The sequence below is a fragment of the Scyliorhinus canicula genome, chromosome 18 (assembly GCF_902713615.1).
Source record: "Scyliorhinus canicula chromosome 18, sScyCan1.1, whole genome shotgun sequence".
NCBI classification, from domain to species: Eukaryota; Metazoa; Chordata; class Chondrichthyes; order Carcharhiniformes; family Scyliorhinidae; genus Scyliorhinus; species Scyliorhinus canicula.
Window position 1 is genome coordinate 28,579,790 of NC_052163.1, and position 21,651 is coordinate 28,601,440.

The 21,651-nt window shown below is 42.1% G+C and overlaps 1 protein-coding gene across 2 annotated transcripts in view; it reads left to right on the plus strand.

The window, feature by feature from the left end:
* ttyh2 (tweety family member 2) overlaps nt 1–21,651 on the plus strand; it is a 162,614-nt gene that overhangs the window by 63,029 nt on the left and 77,934 nt on the right. For both annotated transcript variants that reach the window (XM_038776652.1, XM_038776653.1), the window contains 2 exons: nt 9,825–9,936; nt 18,894–19,114. In XM_038776652.1, the coding sequence (XP_038632580.1) occupies nt 9,825–9,936; nt 18,894–19,114 (333 nt within the window). The remainder of the gene's footprint in view (nt 1–9,824; nt 9,937–18,893; nt 19,115–21,651) is intronic.

Consider the following 21,651-nt stretch of genomic DNA (forward strand, 5'->3'; position numbering starts at 1 on the left):
CCTTCTCTGGAAACGGGGAGGGGTTCCATTATATCTTGGAGAATCACCGGGCAGTGCAAACTCGGTGGCTTTGCATGTACATTCTCAGCCAGCTGTGGGTTTGTGTCCATTTTCAAAAATAAAACTCGAGTCTTGTAAAAGTCCAAATCTCCGCGTAATTGTGGTTTCTTTCCTCTATCGTTGTGACATATGTAAACCTAACCGTATTTAGATTATTAACAATTCCCTGAGTTATTGAAGATCAAACTAAAATTTAACAACCGAAGTCCACGGAGCAGAAAAAACTGTTGAATGTAAAATGCAGCTATTTGCATAAATAGGTTCCCCACACCACAGCCCTTGCACATTTTTCATTAGCCTTGCACTGTAAAATATAAACAATTGAGAAAATGAACAACACCTGTCTGAAGTTTTAAATGTTTAAATCCTGTGCACGGTTGATCACCAGCGGGCTGGTCGTTGATGATGATCACAGCCACAACCCAGCCCCAAGTGTCTTCACATCTGCTCTAGCCATCCTAATAAACTTTGGGAAGGCTTGGCCTTTTTCAAAGGCACGTGCTGGCGTTCAGGCAAAATAGCAATCGCAAGGTTTATCAGTCCCAGCACAAGATCATGATTAAGGCTCGGGAATCAGATATCGTCGGACGAATTTGAGCATTTGTATGTGGTGACGACTGTTGACCTGTAAACATTATAGTGAGCAAAATTTGAGATTTCCTTTACAAGTTGTTTTTAAGAATGTTTCAAAAGGACTCTCTGCATCTATTGGAAAGGGATCACTTGCAATTTTCTCTGATAATAAGAGATATTAGTCTGTGACCGGGTGCCCCTTGATCTGGAAGCAGTACCGACCGGACGGAAGTTAAAGCCAGAAGCCAAGTGGCTGGCAGGCATGAAGGAGAGCTACAAGCAGAGGATCTGGAGGATGAAGCCAACCAGTCCATAGATACAGACATGGAGAAAGCAGGCAAAAAGAGGGACACAGAAATCACTCTCTGGAAGCAATCGGCTTCTTTATGGCAGAAAAGGAGACTGGAGCTCTTGGAGATACAGTGTGAGCTGGCTAAAAAGTTCAAAAATTGGGGAAAATCTGTGAATAGCTCAGAGACGCTAAAGAGCTGGATGTTTTCCTGAAGTGGCCCAGCTGTGAACCAGGATGTTATTGGTTGGTCGGTTGACGAGGAACAATGGAAATATGTACCACCAGGACTGTTGTGACGCGAAGGTGCAAGGGTTTGTAGAGATTTACCTTGATGATGATCATATCCGTGAAACTCAAAGGTGAAGGCTGCTGTAGGATTGGACATTTGATCTACACTGTGTGAACATTTGTGCAGGGACTGATGTGGCTGCTGTGGTTGCGCAAGATGTTTCTTTGTTGTTTTGAATTTTAAAAGTGAAACTTACTTTTTCTTTGAAATATTATTCACCTGTCTCTAATTGCCCTTGAATGTAATGGCTTGCTAGGTCACTTCAGAGGGTGGTTAGGAATCAACTACATTGCTGTATGTCAGGATTCACATGTAGGCCAGACCAGGTAAGGAAGTCAGATTTCCTCCCATAAAGGACATTATGGAATCTGATGGGTTTCTACTATGCTTGATGCATACAGTATTCCCCAACATTTGTATTTCATTTTCAAAGAGGCTCAGCAATGGTTAGAAGCACTACTGTTTTATTTGAGGTTGGTTAGCTCCGCACAAACAGAATATGGATCACTGTAGGACATAATCTTTAGTAAGGAAAGTTACCGAAAATGCCACAAGTGTTAAACACATGTGGGTCAAACTGAGCCAAGATGTTTGAGAGAAGATGCTCCCTCCCATATTTCTTCAACTAAAGTGTTTCACTTGGCTACATTGCAATCTGAGGGTGGTGGGACTGGAATTGGCTAAGAATGTTGTGGTGATTTATAAAATTGCTGTATAATTGTTGCAGCTCTTAAGCAAGGTATTGCTACCTTCTTAAATGAGAATACTTTTTTTTCCAATGAAGGGGCAATTTAGCGTGGCCAATCCACCTAGCCTGCACATATTTGGGTTGTGGGGTTGAGACCCATGCAGACACTGGGAGAATGTGCAAACTCCACACAGACAGTGACCCGGGCCCCGGATCGAACCCCAATCCTCGGCGTCATGAAGCAGCGGTGCTAACCTCTGCGCCTCTATGCCACCCCTTTAAATGAGCACACTGAAATTTTTAGCTATTGGGTTGAAGGGAAAATCAATGCACTTTAGTTAAGGCTGAGTATTGCAGTTCAAAATTAAGCCCATGCACTGTTGCGAGGCAAACACTTAAATTTTTACATGTTGGGTTCCATGGTTTTCCAAAGGTGTGTTTTCTTGTCATACTTTACAAGTGTGTCTTGGGAGGAACTTGTTGGCATTTGGACAATATGCACAAGATGTTTCTCCCTCCTGTTTCCTTATTAATTTTCCTCTGTTATTGCAGCAACGTGTCCCACCTTTATATACCACAATGTGTTACATCGCCGATATGTTATATTTTGGAGTTTTTAAATGTTGCTACAAATACCTTTCTTTGTTGGACCTTTAGGAACAGGTGAAAGAATTAATGAAATTAAGTGGTGAACATTTGAGAAATGTTACTTACATGTTATTCAGTTGAGACCAATACCAGTTGCCTGCTTTATGCAAGTTTCTTGCATTATACGCATTCTGTATAATTGCATGTTGTCTAGACTCATTCTAAAATGGGTGTGGAAATAACATTTGTGCTCCTTCACAAGTGATGGTAGGAATTAAAATTGGCAAAAGAAAAGCACAGTCAGAAGGTTTCTTATAGTTTAAGTTATTGGCTTTTAGCTGGAGCCATTATTCTAAAGGTACGAGGAATAAAGACTTTGGTTTGGGCCACTGAAAGCTGTTTAATTAAGATAATGTAGAACATTGCAAGTTAATGAGGATGGAAGTGGACAAAAGTCACCTTTTGTTGCAGACCTAATAGATACCATTTCATTGTTCTATCTCGTGCAGAATCCATAAGGAATGGCATACTGGCGAATGATTATAGATGGACTAATGGAGATTACATTTGGGCCTAACTGGGACTGCTTTTCAGTGACACTGAGGATTGAAGGGAGAACAGACTGGTATCCCTTCATGCAGCTGTGTAAACTAAACATATATATATTTGTACCAAGACAGGCTGAATGGTCTTTTCTATTTCTTATGCTCTTATTTTCTTATGAAAACTTAGGATTCAGACAACCTTGCCTCTTAAATTACATGCTATAGGTAGCAAGCCGCTGCATTCTTTGTGTTCCATGCAATCCTGTCTTGTGATATAAGACTAGTCTAAATCCCAAAGTGAGAGTAAACTGCATTCACCACTGAGTGCAGCTGCTAATACAAGATTCAAGATATTTTTAAACCGCCTGATGTCAGCTGTTCCTCAATGCCCCGTAGTCAATTGTGAGAGGGAAGATAATCCATGAAATACAATCTGTATAGGAGCACTGTAATATTCCCTGAAGATAAATTAATCCCACTCATTATAGATGTCCATGGCTTTTAAAATAGAGATTATAACAGTGATGTCTCAAAATAGTTAGCTTTTCTTTCCTGTCAGAAAGAAAATTAACGTGTATATTGAACCTTTTATTGCTATAGGATATCCCAAAGCACTTCCTAGCAAGCAAACTATTTTTCAGTTGTAGTCTCTCTTGGGCAAACAATTTGTGCACAGCAAGGTCCCACAAAAGCAGATAATTTGTGTCAGCGACGTTGGTTTAGGGATCCAAGGCATGGAGATCTCCTGCGTTTTGAATACTGTGTGGTAATTGGGGCCTTGCTTTATTTAAAGGATGGCACCTTGGACAGTATAGCACTCCATCAGTACTGCACTAAAGTCAATAGGGATTTTTAAAATTGGACCATTGGTGATGAAAGACCAAGAGGAATTTAGCACCAAGAATAATTCTCAGGAACAAGAAATCTACGCTTATTTTGTCGATAGGGAATTGAGAAATGGGATGAATACCAAGTACCATTTTGGTCATGTTAACGTTGATGGTGTACAATTTGTATGGCAGATATGCAATTAAATCAATACATCTTCATAGAGCAACTGTACTGCGTTAAATTGATGGTCCAAGGCTTGTGGAAGAGCATGATAAAATTAGTATGTCATGCTTAATATACATAACTATTGAATTTCTCAACTTTGCTCATTCTTCAGTACTTTTTTGGACATATTCAACACATGATGAGTGAATCAGTCACATGTAGCTGGAAAAAGTCTCTAAATATCTTGAACAATTAAAAAAAAAATCTCTCCCTCTCGTTTCCACTCATGCTTACCAATAGCAATGTCTTTCTCGTGTGGGTTTTATGGATTATTATATTACGGAACTGCTTCGAGAAGCTGTTCTGTAATCTTGCCTCAGACACTCGGTGCAATGGAATGTGCCATGATAACATTCCGTTATCTATTCAGCCTTTTTAAGCTGAACATTCCAACTAAATACAAGATACTGAATGGAAAATTGCATTGCTGGCCTATGTACCAATTGCCAGAACTCGCCTCTTTCTCTTTGGGTTCATCAACACAGCTTCGTTTATAGTGCCGCTTCACTGCCATCAGCGATAATGAAATAAAACAAATGGGAGCACAAGTGTTATTGACTTAAACACATTCTTAACACTTGCTTTGAAATGAATTACATTGTGATCTCCAAGACTGTTTTTAAATTTGCATTCCAAAGCAACAGATTGCATTTATATAGCATCTGCAAAGTAGGAAAAACATCCCAAGGTGCTTTTTCGAGGCACGAAGAAAAATGAATGCTGAACCAAGGAGGAAGTATTGCAAGGGGTGATGGACTACCTGATTGGAGAAGTGGCTTTAAAGGAGGGGACAATATTGAAGGAGCCAGCAGTCAAGGCAGCTGATGGCACAGTTGGCAGTGGTGGGGCTGAGAAGAAGGTGATTAGCAATGGTCAGAGGGCAATTGTTGGGCTGGAAGATGTAATTGGGGTGTTGGGAGATGCCGTTGGTGATTGGTGAAGGCCTTAAAGGAATTTGAGCACCAGGATGAGAAAGTTTAAGAAGATGTTGAATGATCAGGAGCCAAATATTGGCCAGTTAGGGGATTGAGTGAAAGGTGATGCAGTGCAGGAAATAGACTGCAGCGTTTTGGGCCGATTGAAGTTTGCAGAGGGTTGAAGATGGGAGGTGTGGTGGCGTGAGAAATACACTGGAGGCTTCCAGTAGTTAAGATGGATTTGTTGACGAAAGGCAAAGGCAGTTAAATAACAGGCACAGAACACAATATAACAGGTCTTAACACTTAGGCTCTGGGGTCCACACTGCCCGGAGACCTGCTCCCAGGGCCCCACGCAAACTCCCTATTAGCTGGGGTTTGGGTGCTCCCGCATGATTGGCTCTGAGCCAGTCACACATTCCATCAAGCCCACCCTCTAAAGGGCAATGCTACAGCAAGAGGTTAGCTAGGAAAGCATTGTCAAGCCTTGTAATTCCTGAGGCACAAAGTGAGTCTTTACTGCATTATCAGCTGAATTATGCAGAGATGGACAATTTCAGGGAGATACAATTTGGTGTCCTTTGCAGCGGTTGGGTGTGTTGTGCAGTGAGGAACAGACAGGATTTCCATGTTAATCTGCACTTGCACTAAATGTTGAAGTTGCAGTCAATCTCCGAGAGGTAATGGTGGCGATTAAAAGTTTGCCATCAAAATCGAGGGGCCAATATGCAGAATTACTGAAAATTGGTCCTTTTGAGCAAGGAAGGGATAAATGGCAGCACGGTAGCATTGTGGATAGCACAATCTCTTCACAGCTCCAGGGTCCCAGGTTCGATTCCCGGCTTGGGTCACTCTCTGTGTGGAGTCTGCACATACTCCCCATGTGTGCGTGGGTTTCCTCCGGTTGCTCCGGTTTTCTCCCACAGTCCAAAGATGTGCAGGTTAGGTGGATTGGCCAAGTTAAATTGCCCTTAGTGTCCAAAATTGCCCTGAGTGTTGGGTGGGGTTACTGGGTTATGGGGATAAGGTGGAGGTGTTGACCTTGGGTAGGGTGCTCTTTCCAAGAGCCGGTGCAGACTCGATGGGCTGAATGGCCTCCTTCTGCACTGTAAATTCTATGTAAATACGGGGTTGGGGGTGTGCATATTTGTAGCATCTGACATTAGAAACTTGCGGGTAAGTGAACTAGTTCATTTGGCAAATGACTTGTGAAATATATCTTGCAAGTGTACATAAATTTTGACAACTTAATTAGAGGGGGATGGATTGATTTGCGTGTCCTGGAGGTTCATTTATTAAAGGAGATTAAGAGCTTGGTGAAAGATTCCTTTTTGATTAAAATTCTACATCACTAATCCCAACAACATTAGAATTTCTGACTGGAACCAGGAGAAATTTACTATCTGGTTCTCTGATGTGTGTTTAACTATTAGAATAACTATGGGCAGCACGGTGGCCTAGTGGTTAGCATAACCGCCTCACGGCGCTGAGGTCCCAGGTTCGATCCCGGCTCTGGGTCACTGTCCGTGTGGAGTTTGCACATTCTCCCCGTGTCTGCGTGGGTTTCGCCCCCACAACCCAAAAATGTGCAGAGTAGGTGGATTGGCCATGCTAAATTGCCCCTTAATTAGAAAAAATAATTGGCTAATCTAAATTTATAAAAAAAAAGAAAAAAAAAAAAACTATTAGAATAACTTCAGAACCAGAACCTGCACTATATTGTGCTCATTCCAATAAATCTCAAGGTATTTCCCTGTTTTTCCTTTGTTTTTGCTGTTCAGTTTAAGTGAGAAAAAGCACGAGTAAACGTGCCTTGTCATTAGACTCCTGCTGGTTGCATGGGCAGCATTTTTAGAAAAATATTACTTGTTCATTGTGCAAACTTTGAACTCTCACTTGAATTCACTTTTCTAAGATTAATGTTGGTCTTCCTAAAATGCTTCTGTTTATGCCATGAAAATGTATCAGAGCAATCCAAGAAATTGGAATGTTTTCTGCTGGTAATGTTATGTTTGTATATTTTAAACTGTGGGAATATGTGAGCAAGATAATTAAGACGGGGGCAGACTGTGTGAATGGAACTAGTGCATTTGATACATTAATGAGCCGAGCAACACTACAAACAGATGTTTGCCTGAGGCAAAATCTACATTAACAATGGATACAGAACGTGGCTAGGTTAAGGATTCAAAGGAAGAGATGCAAGGTGTGAAGGAAAGGTGTCATACGTAAGGTGTATATGAGTTTACTTTGCTTTTAAGCTCTAAATGCTAAAATAGAGAGATGAAGATAACAAAGTCTGAGAGTACAGTTCTAAATAAATTAGATCAGATAAGGGAAAAAACATTTTTTTATTATAAATTTAGAGTACCCAATTCATTTTTTTCCAATTAAGGGGCAATTTAGCGTGGCCAATCCAGCTAGCTTGCACATTTTTAGGTTGTGGCAGTGAAACCCACGCAAACCCAGGGCAGCACGGTAGCATAGTGGTTAGCATCAATGCTTCACAGCTCCAGGTCCCAGGTTCGGTTCCCGGCTGGGTCACTATCTGTGCGGAGTCTGCACGTCCTCCCCGTGTGTGCGTGGGTTTCCTCCGGGTGCTCCGGTTTCCTCCCACGGTCCAAAGATGTGCGGGTTAGGTGGATTGGCCATGCTAAATTGCCCTTAGTGTCCTAAAAAGTAAGGTTAAGGGGGAGTTGTTGGGTTACGGGTATAGGGTGGATACGTGAGTTTGAGTAGGGTGATCATTGCTCGGCACAACATCGAGGGCCGAAGGGCCTGTTCTGTGCTGTACTGTTCTAAATCTAAATCTAAACACGGTGAGAATGTGCAAACTCCACACGGACAGTGACCCAGAGCCGGGATCGAACCTGGGACCTCGGCGCTGTGAAACTGCAGTGCTACCACTGCGCCACCGTGCTGCCCGGGAAAAACATATTTAAGGGCATACTGAAACCTATGCAAAACAGCTTTTTGTTCAGGAATAGTTGTTTACCTCCCAGCAGGCAGTGTGTGTAAAGGAAGCCTGATTCAAAAAGCAAGCTACTGATTTACCTCTGAAGCAGCACCCGAGAGGTGTATGGTACTAATTATTGGATTTTTAGACATTTTAAAAAGTGTTATGCAACAGATTGGGGAGAGTTAACTCTGGTATTTAAGTTCAGATTGTTTGTAATTTTGAACATTAGGGAGGGAAAGGGGGGGTTGGCGGTATTATTGTCTTTGCTTACACTGTTTACGGATTGGTTGTTAATTGTGTTTTTTACCTGAAACGTGCGGGTGGATGTTTTGGTCTGTACATTGAGGGGGTGCGGTTTGTGGGGGGTGGGGGGGGGGGGGGGGGGGGGACTGTATTTGTTTGTTCTTTGATTGTTTATGGATGAAAATGAGAATAAAAAGATTTTAAAAAAAAGATTGTGAGCAATACTCTGCAAAGCCATTATCTTAATTAAGTGTACTTTTTTACTTTATCGCTTTCTCCATTCTTTTAAAATTTGTGTTGGGGACATCATTATATAAAAGCACTGGAGGAACAACATCTCATCTTCCGGTTAGGCACGCTACAGCCTTCCGGCCTGAACATCGAATTCAACAACTTCAGATGATCAGCCCCACCTCAACCCATTTGTTTTCATTTCATTTTAACTGTCTTTTACCGTTTCTTTCTTTCCTGCACCTTTCTCCTCTTTGCTTCCCCCCCCCCACACACCCACAGTTTCCCTGCTGTTTGACCTTTCACATCTTTTGTCCTCTGGGGACTGCCATTAGCACTCTTTCCCCTTGGTTTCTGTGACCATTAGCGCCTGGTTTCCCTGGGTTTCTGTGGCTATGACTCATCTTTCATTCTCCACAGTATAAATATTTCCCACTCTGTCTGTTAGCTTTGACAAAGAGTCATCGGACTCGAAACGTTAGCTTTTTTCTCTCCCTACAGATGCTGCCAGACTTGCTGAGATTTTCCAGCATTTTCCCTTTCGTTGGGGACATCATTATCTCTATTTCAAACCTCTCCTCATACTGTACAAATTGCAAACACAGGTAAGGGTAGTTGTTTGAAGTTTCCCTTATGGGGTTTGGACAACTCTGCATTTACCATCCGCCATGCCCTTGACAGGTTGTTACCCAACACCCTTGTTCTCCAATGCATTGAATTTAAAATCCTTGAGCTTATTTTCAAATCCCTTCGTTACTTTTGCCCGTCAGCCTGTGACCCCTTTTCTTGCCTTTGCATTGCGTCCAGGAACGTCTGTGCACGAGCCTCCTGTACTGCAATGGAAACTCTTTTGATACCATTCAGGTTTTGCTGCTTTTTGGGCAGCTTTGCTCTCAGTACCGAGACACAAGATTAATCTATTTTCTTGCACATTGCTACGATGTATGGATGTCCCTATCTGCAGTATTGTCTGCAGTCAGGTCACCATATCACATGTTTCTGCACATATGTAAATGTTCTAATTAACAAAGGCAAAATGCTGCAGATACTGGAAATCTAAACTATAACAAATAGATGCTACTTTATAGCTTACAATCTGAGCGATACATTATGCAGACATTTTGTAATGTGGCAGTGACTGGTTTTGAGGAATATAACTTGCAATGAATGTATTGGGAAATGGCTGCATGGTTGGTAAAGGATTACATATGCTAATAGTCATGAGAGGTCATGACCTGAAGTGTGGCTCATGGCTTGCTGCCGTCCCAACCCTTTACTGCATTACTACCTACTTTTTCACTTTCTCTTCCTCCGGTATTTTTTGTCACCTGCAAGTGATCCATCATAATGCTCTTTTCTAAAAAGCACATTTTTCTTTTACAGTGCTGCTGTTGGGGTTGGCTTCTATGGAAACAGTGAAACAAATGATGGTGTCTACCAGCTTACCTACTCCATCTACAATGCTAATCACACACTTTCTGGAGTGGATAGTTTGGTAAGGCAACTGATTTTTACATCTACCTGAGAATTATTTAGTGCCAGTATTCATTTGTGGAAAGTTTAGACTTTAAAAAAAGTTTAGATTACTCTATTTAACAATTCATTGCAAAATGTTATTCTGTTCTTGGAGCACAATTTTAGTATCTTTTTTCATGGCATAGTTACTGTTGCCCCAATTGATAGCTAATATTACAAAGGGAATCTGTACTAGCGCACTGCAAAAGTTTGAAAGTCATGGTTTGTTCAGCCAAACTCCGAACAACTGCTGATGGGTCTGGTCCTATGGTCCTTTTCATACCATGGGATAGATTTTAAAACCCTGAAGCATATATAGTTGTTTTAAAGCTGAGATTTGAGACTTTTGTTTGATGGTGGCACTCTCCCAATGCCTCGGAGTTGATACACATTGCAGTGAAGGCAACCAGCTCTGGTTTGTTACAGTAAAAGTCAAAACTTGAGATCTTGTCGTTGGATCCTTTCCATCGGTTACTGGAAGTTCAAATATATTTTTTAAGAGTTATTTTCGGTGATCACAGCACTAAATAGAAAATAGCAAGTTCATTTTGGCTAGCAGGCAGTATGTTCAACATTGTCTTTTGAAGAATATTTCTATTGTCCTGTCCATATTAGAAACAATCCTGTAAGGAAAGTATAAGTAGCAGCTATGCATGTTCTATAGGGTTGGTATCAACCCAATAAGGTGGTATTTCCAGTACACCTGGAGGCAGCAGAGTCACTGGCATGAATAGTTCCTGCTTTCCTCCTCTCATTGGCTGCCGACTCAAATGTGTTTGAGTTTCAGGGACATCTTGGGAAACTTGCAACCCGATACTATTGTTTTAATGTTTTAACTTGCAACCTGATACTATCGTTCTCCCCTTCAAGGTGCCAAGCTGACATTTATGCACCCGCATGGTTATGCAGGGGGTGGGGTACGGTGACCCTCCCATATTGCGTTCGGGTGGGGGGGGGGGAGGTCGGGATTGTTTTGTGGCCTTGGAAATCTAGATGCCGTTAAAAAATGGTGCCCAGATCGCTCGCTACAATGGGGAGTTCAGGCAAGCGGAACTGTACAAAACGAGGCTAGGTACGGCCTTGGCTGTGCGTTCCCCATTCAGGCCTCTTATTCAACACGAGTCACTTTGAATGACCATGTGTTTCTCGGCACTGCGAGTGCCGGGAAACAAGCAGCTAAACGCGCTCGCTAGGGTACTTTGTTCCATTTTAGAGAATTGCACGCTGGGTCATGAGATGGGATCGAAGATGTAGCAGGCACTTTAGCGGTGAAACAGACTGAGGAAAAACTGATAGCACAGAGTCGGAGGGATAGGTCTACACCTGGCCTGAGTTACATTACCCCATTCAGACTTGCTCGTTAGTGAGAATACGCAGGATGCCCCAGACTACTGTCCTTCGGGACACTCCTGTCTGATAAGCCATTAGTCCGCAGGGTCTGATGGCCTCTTTGACCATCAATGGGAGGTTTGTTGCATTTCAATAGCATGGCTCTGTTATTTTGCATACACTGAGTCGAAAATTTAACAGCCAAGATAACGAAGGTGGGTTCAAGTCTGGAAACCCCAGGACAGCACCTTTATTTGAGGGACTGGACAGAGCTCAGGGAGAAAGAAAATCCTGTTTTGAACAGGTCGAGAAAGCGGCTTTGGAAAGAGACCAAGAGAGGTGATGAAAATTGCCACTGAGGCAAGCTTTGGAAAAGGGTTCTGAAAGAGCTTCTCTAACAGAGCAAAAATTGCTTTGTAAATGCTAGTACCACCTTTTCCACTCTTAAGTGAAATGAGAGCTGCATGTTTATGTGAAGTGCTGTTTAATGGGAGTTTGTGTGTAAAAGTTAAGAAACTGCATGTAATCTCGCATTGTTAAGGTTAAAGTTTGAAGGTTTAAATATTGTTCTTCTTTTGTTTTAATAAAACTTGTTTTATAAAATAAGATGATGTGGAGATGCCGGCGTTGGACTGGGGCGAGCACAGTAAGAAGTCGTACAACAACAGGTTAAAGTCCAACATTTTTGTTTCAAATACTAGCTTTCGGAGCACTGCTCCTTCCTCAGGTGAATGAATAACCAAGCCCTATTTCTTACGTTATCACTCCTAGAACAAATCGATCTTTCCACACTGCCTTAAAACTTTGTTACGGCTCTGGTCCAGTGTCTTAGCCAATGCTGAGAGCTGGCCAGGTGCCCATAACACTGTCCTTGTACTGTAGGACAGGTGCCGGAATGTGGCGACTAGAGACTTTTCACAGTAACTTCATTGAAGCCTACTCGTGACAATAAGCGATTTTCATTAAATTTTTCAAAGGGTGAGGCATGTGAATTCTTGGCAGAGCTATTCATCTTCCCAGTGGTATTCCTTTTGGAGCAGAACTTCATGTGCAGGAAGTGCAATGCACTTCACCCAGCCATAAATGCATAAATCTGTAATGTGTGAATCCATGAACCTAAAAAGTGTTGAACGAGCCAGCAGGGTTTATGTAAACATTGTGGTTAATTCTCACTGTTATTGTTATTCTGGTATGTCACTGTTCACCGGTTAGGCTGCCTCTTTGACCAGTTTCCATCATAAGCGAGCTATACAGAGCAGTTTGGGATTTTGCAGTGTGCATTGACAGAGACAACTGGAATTGGCACCAATGAACAGATTTAGTTGATACTTAGGAGGAAGCAATTGTGTTATTGCAAATTTAATTCACATTTTAGATTGCAGTCTTGTACGGTATGCATTTGAAATGTTAAAAAATTTTGGTAGTCCAAGAAATGAGTCAGAATTATAGTTCGTATTCTGCCAGACCGTCAAAATCTTCTCTACTCAAGCACGGTAGCATGGTGGTTAGCATAAATGCTTCACAGCTCCAGGGTCCCAGGTTCGATTCCCGGCTGGGTCACTGTCTGTGTGGAGTCTGCACGTCCTCCCCGTGTGTGCGTGGGTTTCCTCCGGGTGCTCCGGTTTCCTCCCACAGTCCAAAGATGTGCGGGTTAGGTGGATTGGCCATGCTAAATTGCCCGTAGTGTCCTAAAAAAAAGTAAGGTTAAGGGGGGGGGTGTTGTTGGGTTACGGGTATAGGGTGGATACGTGGGTTTGAGTAGGGTGATCATTGCTCGGCACAACATCGAGGGCCGAAGGGCCTGTTCTGTGCTGTACTGTTCTATGTTCTACTCTTCACCCCCCCCCCCCCCCCCCCCCCCCCCCCCGCCTTCCCATCAGCAGCACAAAATTCCTTGCTGCTGTTGGAACTTAATCCTGTGATTGTGCAGTTTGTTGATGCCAGTATCCTGGTGTGACAAAGAGTCTTTTGTTCAATGTGAAGTTGTATTTCTGATCATATGCCTGGTGGGATTTTTCCTCTGAGTTTGACATGTTCATAGAATCATAGAATTTGCAGTGCAGAAGGAGGCCATTCAGCCCATCGAGTCTGCACCGGCTCTAAGAAAGAGCACCCTAACCAACCCACACCGTAAACCTATCTCCATAACCTAGTAACCCCACCCAACACTAAGGGCAATTTTGGACACAAAGGGCAACTTAGCATGGCCAATCCAGCTAACCTGCACATCTTTGGACTGTGGGAGGAAACCGGAGCACCCGCAGGAAATCCACGCACACACGGGGAGATCGTGCAAACTCCATACAGACACTGACCCAAGCCGGGAATCGAACCTGGGACCCTGGAGCTGTGAAGCAATTGTGCTATCCACAATGCTACCGTGCTGCCCTTCAGAGTTTGGTGTTTTCCTGAACCCAATTTTTCAGTTTTAGAGATTTCTTTTGCTGTGTTTATTCGCTTGGAAATTACTTTTAGTAAGGAAATGTACCTGATGTGGGGAATTTGTTACTAGTCATCGAGTTTTACAGCAACGAAAGAGACCCTTCAGCCCACCGTGTCTGCGCCAGCTACCAAACACCTACCTATTTGAATCTCATTTTCCAGTATTTGTTCCGTAGCCATGGATACTCTGGCATTTCAAGTGGTCATCTGAATGCTTCTTAAATGGTGAGGGTTCCCACCTCTCTCAACTTTTCAGGAAGTGAGTTCCTGATTCCGACCACCCTCTGGGTGAAAAGGTTTATCTTTAAATCCCTGTCTCCTTGCATTAAATCTATGCTACCGGTTATTGACTCCTCTACTAAGGGGAATTTTTTTTTCCTAATGTCCTTCATAATTTTGCACACCTTGGATGAGGTTTCTCCTCGACCTTCTGTGCTCCTGCTGCTCTCCACGGCTGGAAAGTTCCAGCCCAGGCATCGCCCTGGTGAATCGCCTCTGTAGCCTTTCCAGTGCAGTCACGTCCTTCTGATAGTGAAGCAACCAGAACTGCACATAGTGTTATCTAGATCTTGGTGTGCGGGGGACAATTTCTAAGTAAGATACAAAACTTGGAAGTGTTGTAAATTGTGAGGAGGGCAGTGGAGAATTTCAGAAGGACATAAACAAGTTGGTGGAGTGGGCAGATAGTGCCAGGTGGCGTTCAATGTGGAGAAGTGTGACGTGATGCATTTTGTTAGCAAGAACATGGAGAGACAATATAAAGTAAGGGATAAAATTCTAAGGGGATTCATGAGCAGAAGGATGTATATGTGCATAGATCATTAAAGGTTGCAGGACAGGTGGAGAGAGCAGTTAATAAAGCATCTAGGATCCTGGGCTTTATTAATAGGGGCATAGACAACAAGAGTAAGGTGGTTATGCTGAACAGATACAAGACACTAGTTAGACCTCAGCTTGAATAATGTCAACAGTTCTGGGTGCAGGACTATGGGAAGGATTTGAACACAATTGGAAAGAGTGCAGAAGAGGTTTACAGTAGTAGTTCCAGGGATGAGAAACTTCAGATATGAGAATAGATTGGAGAGGTTGCCCTTGAAGAGAAAGTGGCTAAGAGGCGATCTGATCGGAATGCTCAAAATCATGAGGGCTGGATTGAGTAGGTAGGGAGAAACTGTCCCCACTACTAAAAGGATTAAGAATGAGAGGGCATAGATTTAAAATGATTTGCGAAAGAAGCAGATATGATGTGAGGAAAAAACATTGTCACACGAGTGGTTTGGGTCTGGAATGCAGTATGGAAGTGTTGTGGAGGCAGGTTCAGTCAAGCTGTTCATTAGATGATTATTTGAATAGAAACAATGCACACAGGTACGGGGAGAGGCAGAGGAATGACATGTAATCTTCATGTTTGGAGAGCCAGTGCAGACACGATGGGCTAAATGGCCACCTCTGTGCCCTAACAATTCTGTCATTGAGACACCTGTGTTTTCTTTTTCTAAATTGCTTATGTATTGGGTATTGTGTCTCTACTGACACCTACTTAAAATGTAAAATGTCTAAGCAAATGTTTGAAGTGGGCATGTTAGAGAATCCACGTTTAAAACAAAACAGGATAAATACTTTGGGCATTCAGAAGAAAAAACATTTAAAGGTTGTTCTTTCGGATATAATGGAAGTTTCCTTCAGAATTGTAATAACATTGGGCGGCACGGTGGTGCAGTGGTTAGCACTGCTGCCTCACGGTGCCGAGGACCCAGGTTCAATACTGGCCCCGGGTCACTGTCAGTGCGGAGTTTGCACATTCCCCCCGTGTCTGCGTTTGTCTCACCCCTACAACCCAAAAGATATGCAGGGTAAATAGATTTCCCATGCTAAGTTGCCCCTTAATTGGGGAAAAATAAAGAATTGGATACTCAAAATTTAAAGAAGAAATTAGTTCCTGATGTGAAAAATATATCCATGCTTAGGAATAGACTAGATTAATCTGGAACTTTATTGGCTTAAAGAATGGTAAACAAAATATTCACTTTCCTTTTTAAGGTAGGAACCTGGTTCTGTTTTTTTTCTCCAACGAAACATGAGGTTTGCACTCATAGTTGTAGAAACTGAGTCCACTTTATTAATCCAAATTTGGTTTGTGCTCAGAAAAATGGCTAAGTGGTTCACATTAATGAACTTCAATAAATTAGCACACTCTTTGCATGATATTCATAATTTAAAGCAAGCAACTTGGAATTATGTGCATATTCTAAAACTGTATCTCGACTTTGAATGCTTCTTTGAGAGTTTTTTTTGCGGAATAATGCAATTCCTGCTGTACCTGAGCTTTTACTTTAAAATGTTGTTGCTGCATGTGTGCAACAGGGGTTTAACGTACTGCTGGGCTGAGTTAGGTAGAATTCGAACCATAAAATGATTACAGCACCGAAGAAGGTCATATGCCAAATCTTTTGAAGAGCAACCCAGCAACACTTCCCAGCAGCCCTGTAAGGTTTTTCTCTTGAGGTACTTTCCCCTTTTGAAAGTCACAATTGAATCTGTTTCTACCACAGATAGATTCTCAGGCAGTGCGTTCCAGATCCTAACCATTCACTGTGCTTTTTAAAAAAAAAAAGTTTTCTTCGTGTTACGTTGGTTCTTTTGACAATACTGTATCTGTTTACTGTTTCTTGACCCATTCCGAAGTTTGCTAAGTGCAGTCATTCCTTTTCAAGTCCAGTGCTAGCTGTTTTTCACTAACTAGATGTTTAATGATTTCAGACTTGCCAGTAACTAGAGATTCTGATATTTTCCCTGATGTTAAATTCACCTGAAGTGACTTAAATTGACTTGGACTCCCTTTTTAAAAATGGGTATTGCACTATCATGTTCTCTGGTACGTAACCACATTTGAAAATAATTTCCCTCATCTCCCTCAGGATTCTAGAATGTATCCCATCAGATGCTTTGCGCTCCTATTAAAATAAAGTTGTCTTTCCACAATCGTATTATTTCTCGCTCTCCAATCTTTCAGGAGTTTTCTGTAAAGCAGGATTAGGCTATTGAATTGGATGATCAGCCATGATCGTGATAAATGGCAGAGCAGACTCGAAGGGCCAAAAGCTGGCCTCCTGCTCCTATCTTCTATGTATCTATGTAAAGACAGATGCAAAGTTCTTATTTATTGACTTCATTTATGATCAGCTGCAAATTCAGTCATCTCTTTTCTGGGTTCTCAACTGACTTTTAACAATTCTCATTTCGTTGATATCAAGAATAACAGTATTTTTCAAGTTTTTTTTAATCCCCCTAAACTTTCATTGTCCTGCTGTTAATCTCTCCTTATTTTCTCATTACCTCATTAAAAAAAAATCATTATTGTTCAAATAAACACTTTGAATTGGTTTTGTGGTAGTATGACTAGAGGTACTACGGTACCTGGGAGTGCTGAGCCACCATTGGTGGAGAAGGCTCGCTGCTCATTGGCCCAATGGTTTGTATTTCATTGGTCAGAGTGTAAGGTAGCTCCGCCCAGTGAAGCGGAGTATAAGAACCCGTGTTTCCCAGCAGCCTGCCTTTTCTGTACTCGAGTTGCTGGGGAAACATCTTGTTGATTAAAGCCTTCAATTCGGACTACATCCTTGTTTCAGTAGTTATTGATTGCGCATCAGGTTTCCAACTTCTTTACTATCTATGGCTTCCTAAAAGCTTGCTTTTCAGTGGAATGTGTATGATCCGTACTTTTTATAACCTCCTAGTTTAAAAATCAACCGACTGTTGCTGTAGAGTACTGTGTGCTAATTTCTTCCACCTCGCCAAAACTCAACGAGTTCACTTTTCACGTTTCTAAAACTGCTTTCATCTAACGTGATTCAGTTTTGCACTGACCTTTCCTTGTCCCTCTTTCAGGTTAGATCTTTAAACCTTGTATCATTTCTCTCGGTGCTCATCAAACATTTAGCTCCTACATCTAAACCACTCGCAACTCATAACCAAACTTAGAAACACCTCTGCCCTGCGTGTGCCTATTAACAGATTGCTTGAGGAATGAACCTTGTCCAGCACATAGTTTAAAATTCCATTTTCTTTTCTCTATTTTCTCCCCCTCACAATTGAGAAGTGAAATGTGTGGCTTAATCCCCAAAACGTAACATGTTGAGAGACCTGTTAGTGGACCTTTAGCTGATTAAAATGTATTTTTTTAAATTTAAATATGTTTGCTAAATTGAAAACAGTGACTACATTTCAAAAATGTTTAATTGGCTGTGAAGCACTTTGAAACATCAGTGGCTGTGAAATTGGTTTTTAAATGCAAGATGTTTTTTTACCAATTGGTGCAAAAATTCTGAAATCAAATTCAATTGATAAAGCTGGAATTAAAAGCTAGTCTCTGTAATAGTGACTGCAAAATCTTTGTTGTGAAAACCCATCTAGTTTACTAATGTCTTTTTAGGGAAATAAATCTGCCATCCTTACCTGGTCTGAATGACATGGCGCGGAATTACAATGCAGAAAAGGTCATTCAACCCATAGAGTCTGCACCGACACGTGAAAAATCCCTGACCTACCTACCTAATCCAAAATTATAATTGAATGCACCTTTGCTAACTTCCGCCTTCAACATGCAAGTATAGATTGATTTGTCCTTTTTATCAGATTGTTGTTCCATGCACCCATATCCAATATGACCAGAAGCGAGACTGCTTTCATTTTGATAGGAGTCCAGGTCTGTATCCAAGAAGGCTGAGGTCCCATCTGTCAGGGCTGGTTCCATGCTATTTAAAAAAAAAAAAAAAAAATTTTTTTTTAGAGTACCCAATTATTTTTTTCCAATTAAGGGACAATTGTAGTGTAGCCAATGCACCTAACCTGCACATCTTTTGGGTTATGGGGGTGAAACCCACGCAGACACGGGGAGAATGTGCAAACTCCACATCGACAGTGACCCGGGGCCTGGATCGAACCTGTGTCCTTGGCGCCGTAGGCAGTAGTGCGAATCACTGCGCCACCATGCTTCCATGGTGTTAAAGGCCCTAACCCAGCAGTAGTTATACATCTGGTAAAGAATCATCTGTTGAAAAAAATGGAGATGAAAATGCGAATACAACATGTTTTTTCAGTTGCAGCACTGGGGTAATTAATTTAAAACATGTCTTACAACTACATTTGACTTTTTGTTTTGTTCAGGTTTCTGGGACAACAATTAATATGAAAGTTGATCTAAAGCAGCATATAGCAAGGCTCGATGAGATCTTTGCACAAAAGATAGAGTTTATTCAGACACTGAAGTTCATGCAGCGGATGGCAGATGCAATTGTTTCGCAACTCTCTGATCTCCCAACATGGCACAGTATAAATTTGAACATGGCAGAGATAGCTGATGATATCGGCTACTTTGAGTATTACAGGTAAGGACCAGCAGGATATTAATCTTACTGAAATAAACTAACTCTATCACGATTGTTTTTATGAGTCGCAATTATTTGTGTTTCAATTAAAATATTGGATGCAGGAGACTTCATGTTGCACCAAAGTTAATAAAAATGAATGGTTCACCATATTGTACAAAGATTGTTGTGTAATTCATGATGACAAAAGAAAACTGTTCTGCAGGTTTCTTGTAGTTTTAAAGCATTGACACAATCTTGTTATTAGTCATCAGTCATCCATGATACGACCTTGTGATATTTACATAAACTTGACTCGTGGAGGGTGTACCTCCACAAATGAGACCTCTTGAGTAGAATATTTTTATGGACATGGAATACAAATAAATAGGTTAATCTGGGCTGCTAATGTCATGTAGAGATGACAACATGGCTGGAATCTAAAGCTCAAGTCTTAAATTTGGTGGTTGTGGGAGTGATTTCTGCTGGGGGCTGGTGGGTGGGGGGAATGCTCCTGGACAACTGGCCACATGCTACCTTGCAGTGTTCAGCTCATGTATCCATGACAAGCTGCTCACTAAATTCTCATGACGGGCTAGGCAGGAATTCACCATCCATGCCATTACCCCCTGGGATCAAAGATCCGGGCGCCATATTTAAAGGGCTGTCGGGTTGCCTGCACTACTCCATCTTTGCTTGGCCACTGCTCCACCCTTCCTTGCTCTCCCTTCCTTGGGGCTCCCACCATGCAACTTGCATTGCCATCACCTGGTGTCAAACATAGGCCTGCATTTACGGGCACTCCCCAAAGGACACAATAGAGCAGCAATGCCTTATCAACCATGGAAGAAGCTGGTCTCAACAAGTGCCATGTCTCTTATGCACAGATTTCTTTCTGAGGAGGGAGCTTAAATCAATGGGAGAACGTAATTCTGGCGAGCTGGCCTTTTAATGAGCATGCATGATATGCTAATGCATTCAAAAGGGCTTCCCGACATTGTTTGTCGGGAAGCTGGGCCCATCTTTAAAGTCCCAAGAATTTTATTGTTAAAGTTCATCCCGCCACCAAGAAACTGATTTTTGGCCTCACGCCACATTAGGTTTCACCCACTAAGCCTCCCACTGCTGACAGGACTGGAGGATTCCGCCTTATATTTCCAATATAGTATTTTGCTCAGTCAGTCGTGCAACATTTATTAATGAAAGTATATTAGAAGGGAATTTACCAGTCTAGTGTTTAGAATTGTTTATGATGTGGAGATGCCGGTGTTGGACAGTAAGAAGTTTGATCCAGTGACAGTGATGGAATGGTGATGTAGTTCTGAGTGAGAATGGCAAACGGCTTGGAGGGGGACTTGCAGGTGATTCTGTTCTCATAAACTGCTTCCCTAAAGCATGAGATACCAGCCTCCCCGAACAGGTGGCGACTAGGGGCTTTTCGCAGTAACTTCATTGAAGCCTACTTGTGACAGGACAATAAGCTATTATTATTTTATTATTATGTTACTGGACAGAAAGTACAAAAGCAACTGGTTAGTTGTCCACCATGCAAAAGGGGAATATTCCATCACAAGGCAGTGTGCCATGGTTGAGGGAATGAATGTTTATTGTGGTGGATGGATTGCAAATCAAATGGTCTACATTGGTGAGATTATTGAGTGTTGTTATAGCTGCACTCAGGCAGGCAAGGGGAGGGTTTTCCATCACAATCCTGACTTTTGCCTTGTAAATGTTGGAGAGTCTTTGGGGTGTCAGGAGGTGAATTACTCACTGCACGATTCCAAGCATCTGATCTGCTCTTGCAGTCACAGTATTTATATGGCTAGTCCCGTTCAGTTTCTGACCAGTGATAACCCTCAGGATGTTCATGACTAATTCCATGATGGTAATGTCATTGAATGTCATCGGACGATGGTTAGATTCTCTCATTCTTGGTAGATGGTCATTTCTTGACACTTGTTACTTTCCACTTGTCAGCCCGCACCTGGATATTGTCCAGATCTTGCTGCACTTGGACATGGACTGCTTCAGTATCTGAGGAGTTGTGAATGGTGCTGAACATTGTGCATCCACGAGCGATCATCCCCACTTCCGACCTAATGGTGGAAGGAAGATCATTGATGAAGCAGCTGAAGATGGCAAGGTCTGGAACTCTTGCAGTTATGTCCCAGGACTGAGATGATTGACCTCCCAACAGCCACAATCATCTTCTGTTGTGCTACATATGACCAAAACCAGTGGAGACTTTTTCCTGATACCTTTGACTTAATTTTTGGTAGAGCCCCTTAATGTGCCTCACTGTCAAATGCTAACTTGATGTCAAGCGCAGTCCCTCTCGCCTCCCTCTTGAATTCATCTCTTTTTGTTCATGCTTGGATCAAGGTTGTAATAAGATCAAGAGCTGACTAATCCTAGTGGAACCAAGTGTCAGTGAGCAGGTTATTGCTCGGTGCCACAGCGCTGATAACGACAACTTTCCATCACTTTGCTGATGATTGCAAGTAGACTGGGTGATAATTGGCTGGGTTGGAGTTGTCCTACTTTTTGTGAACAGCAGC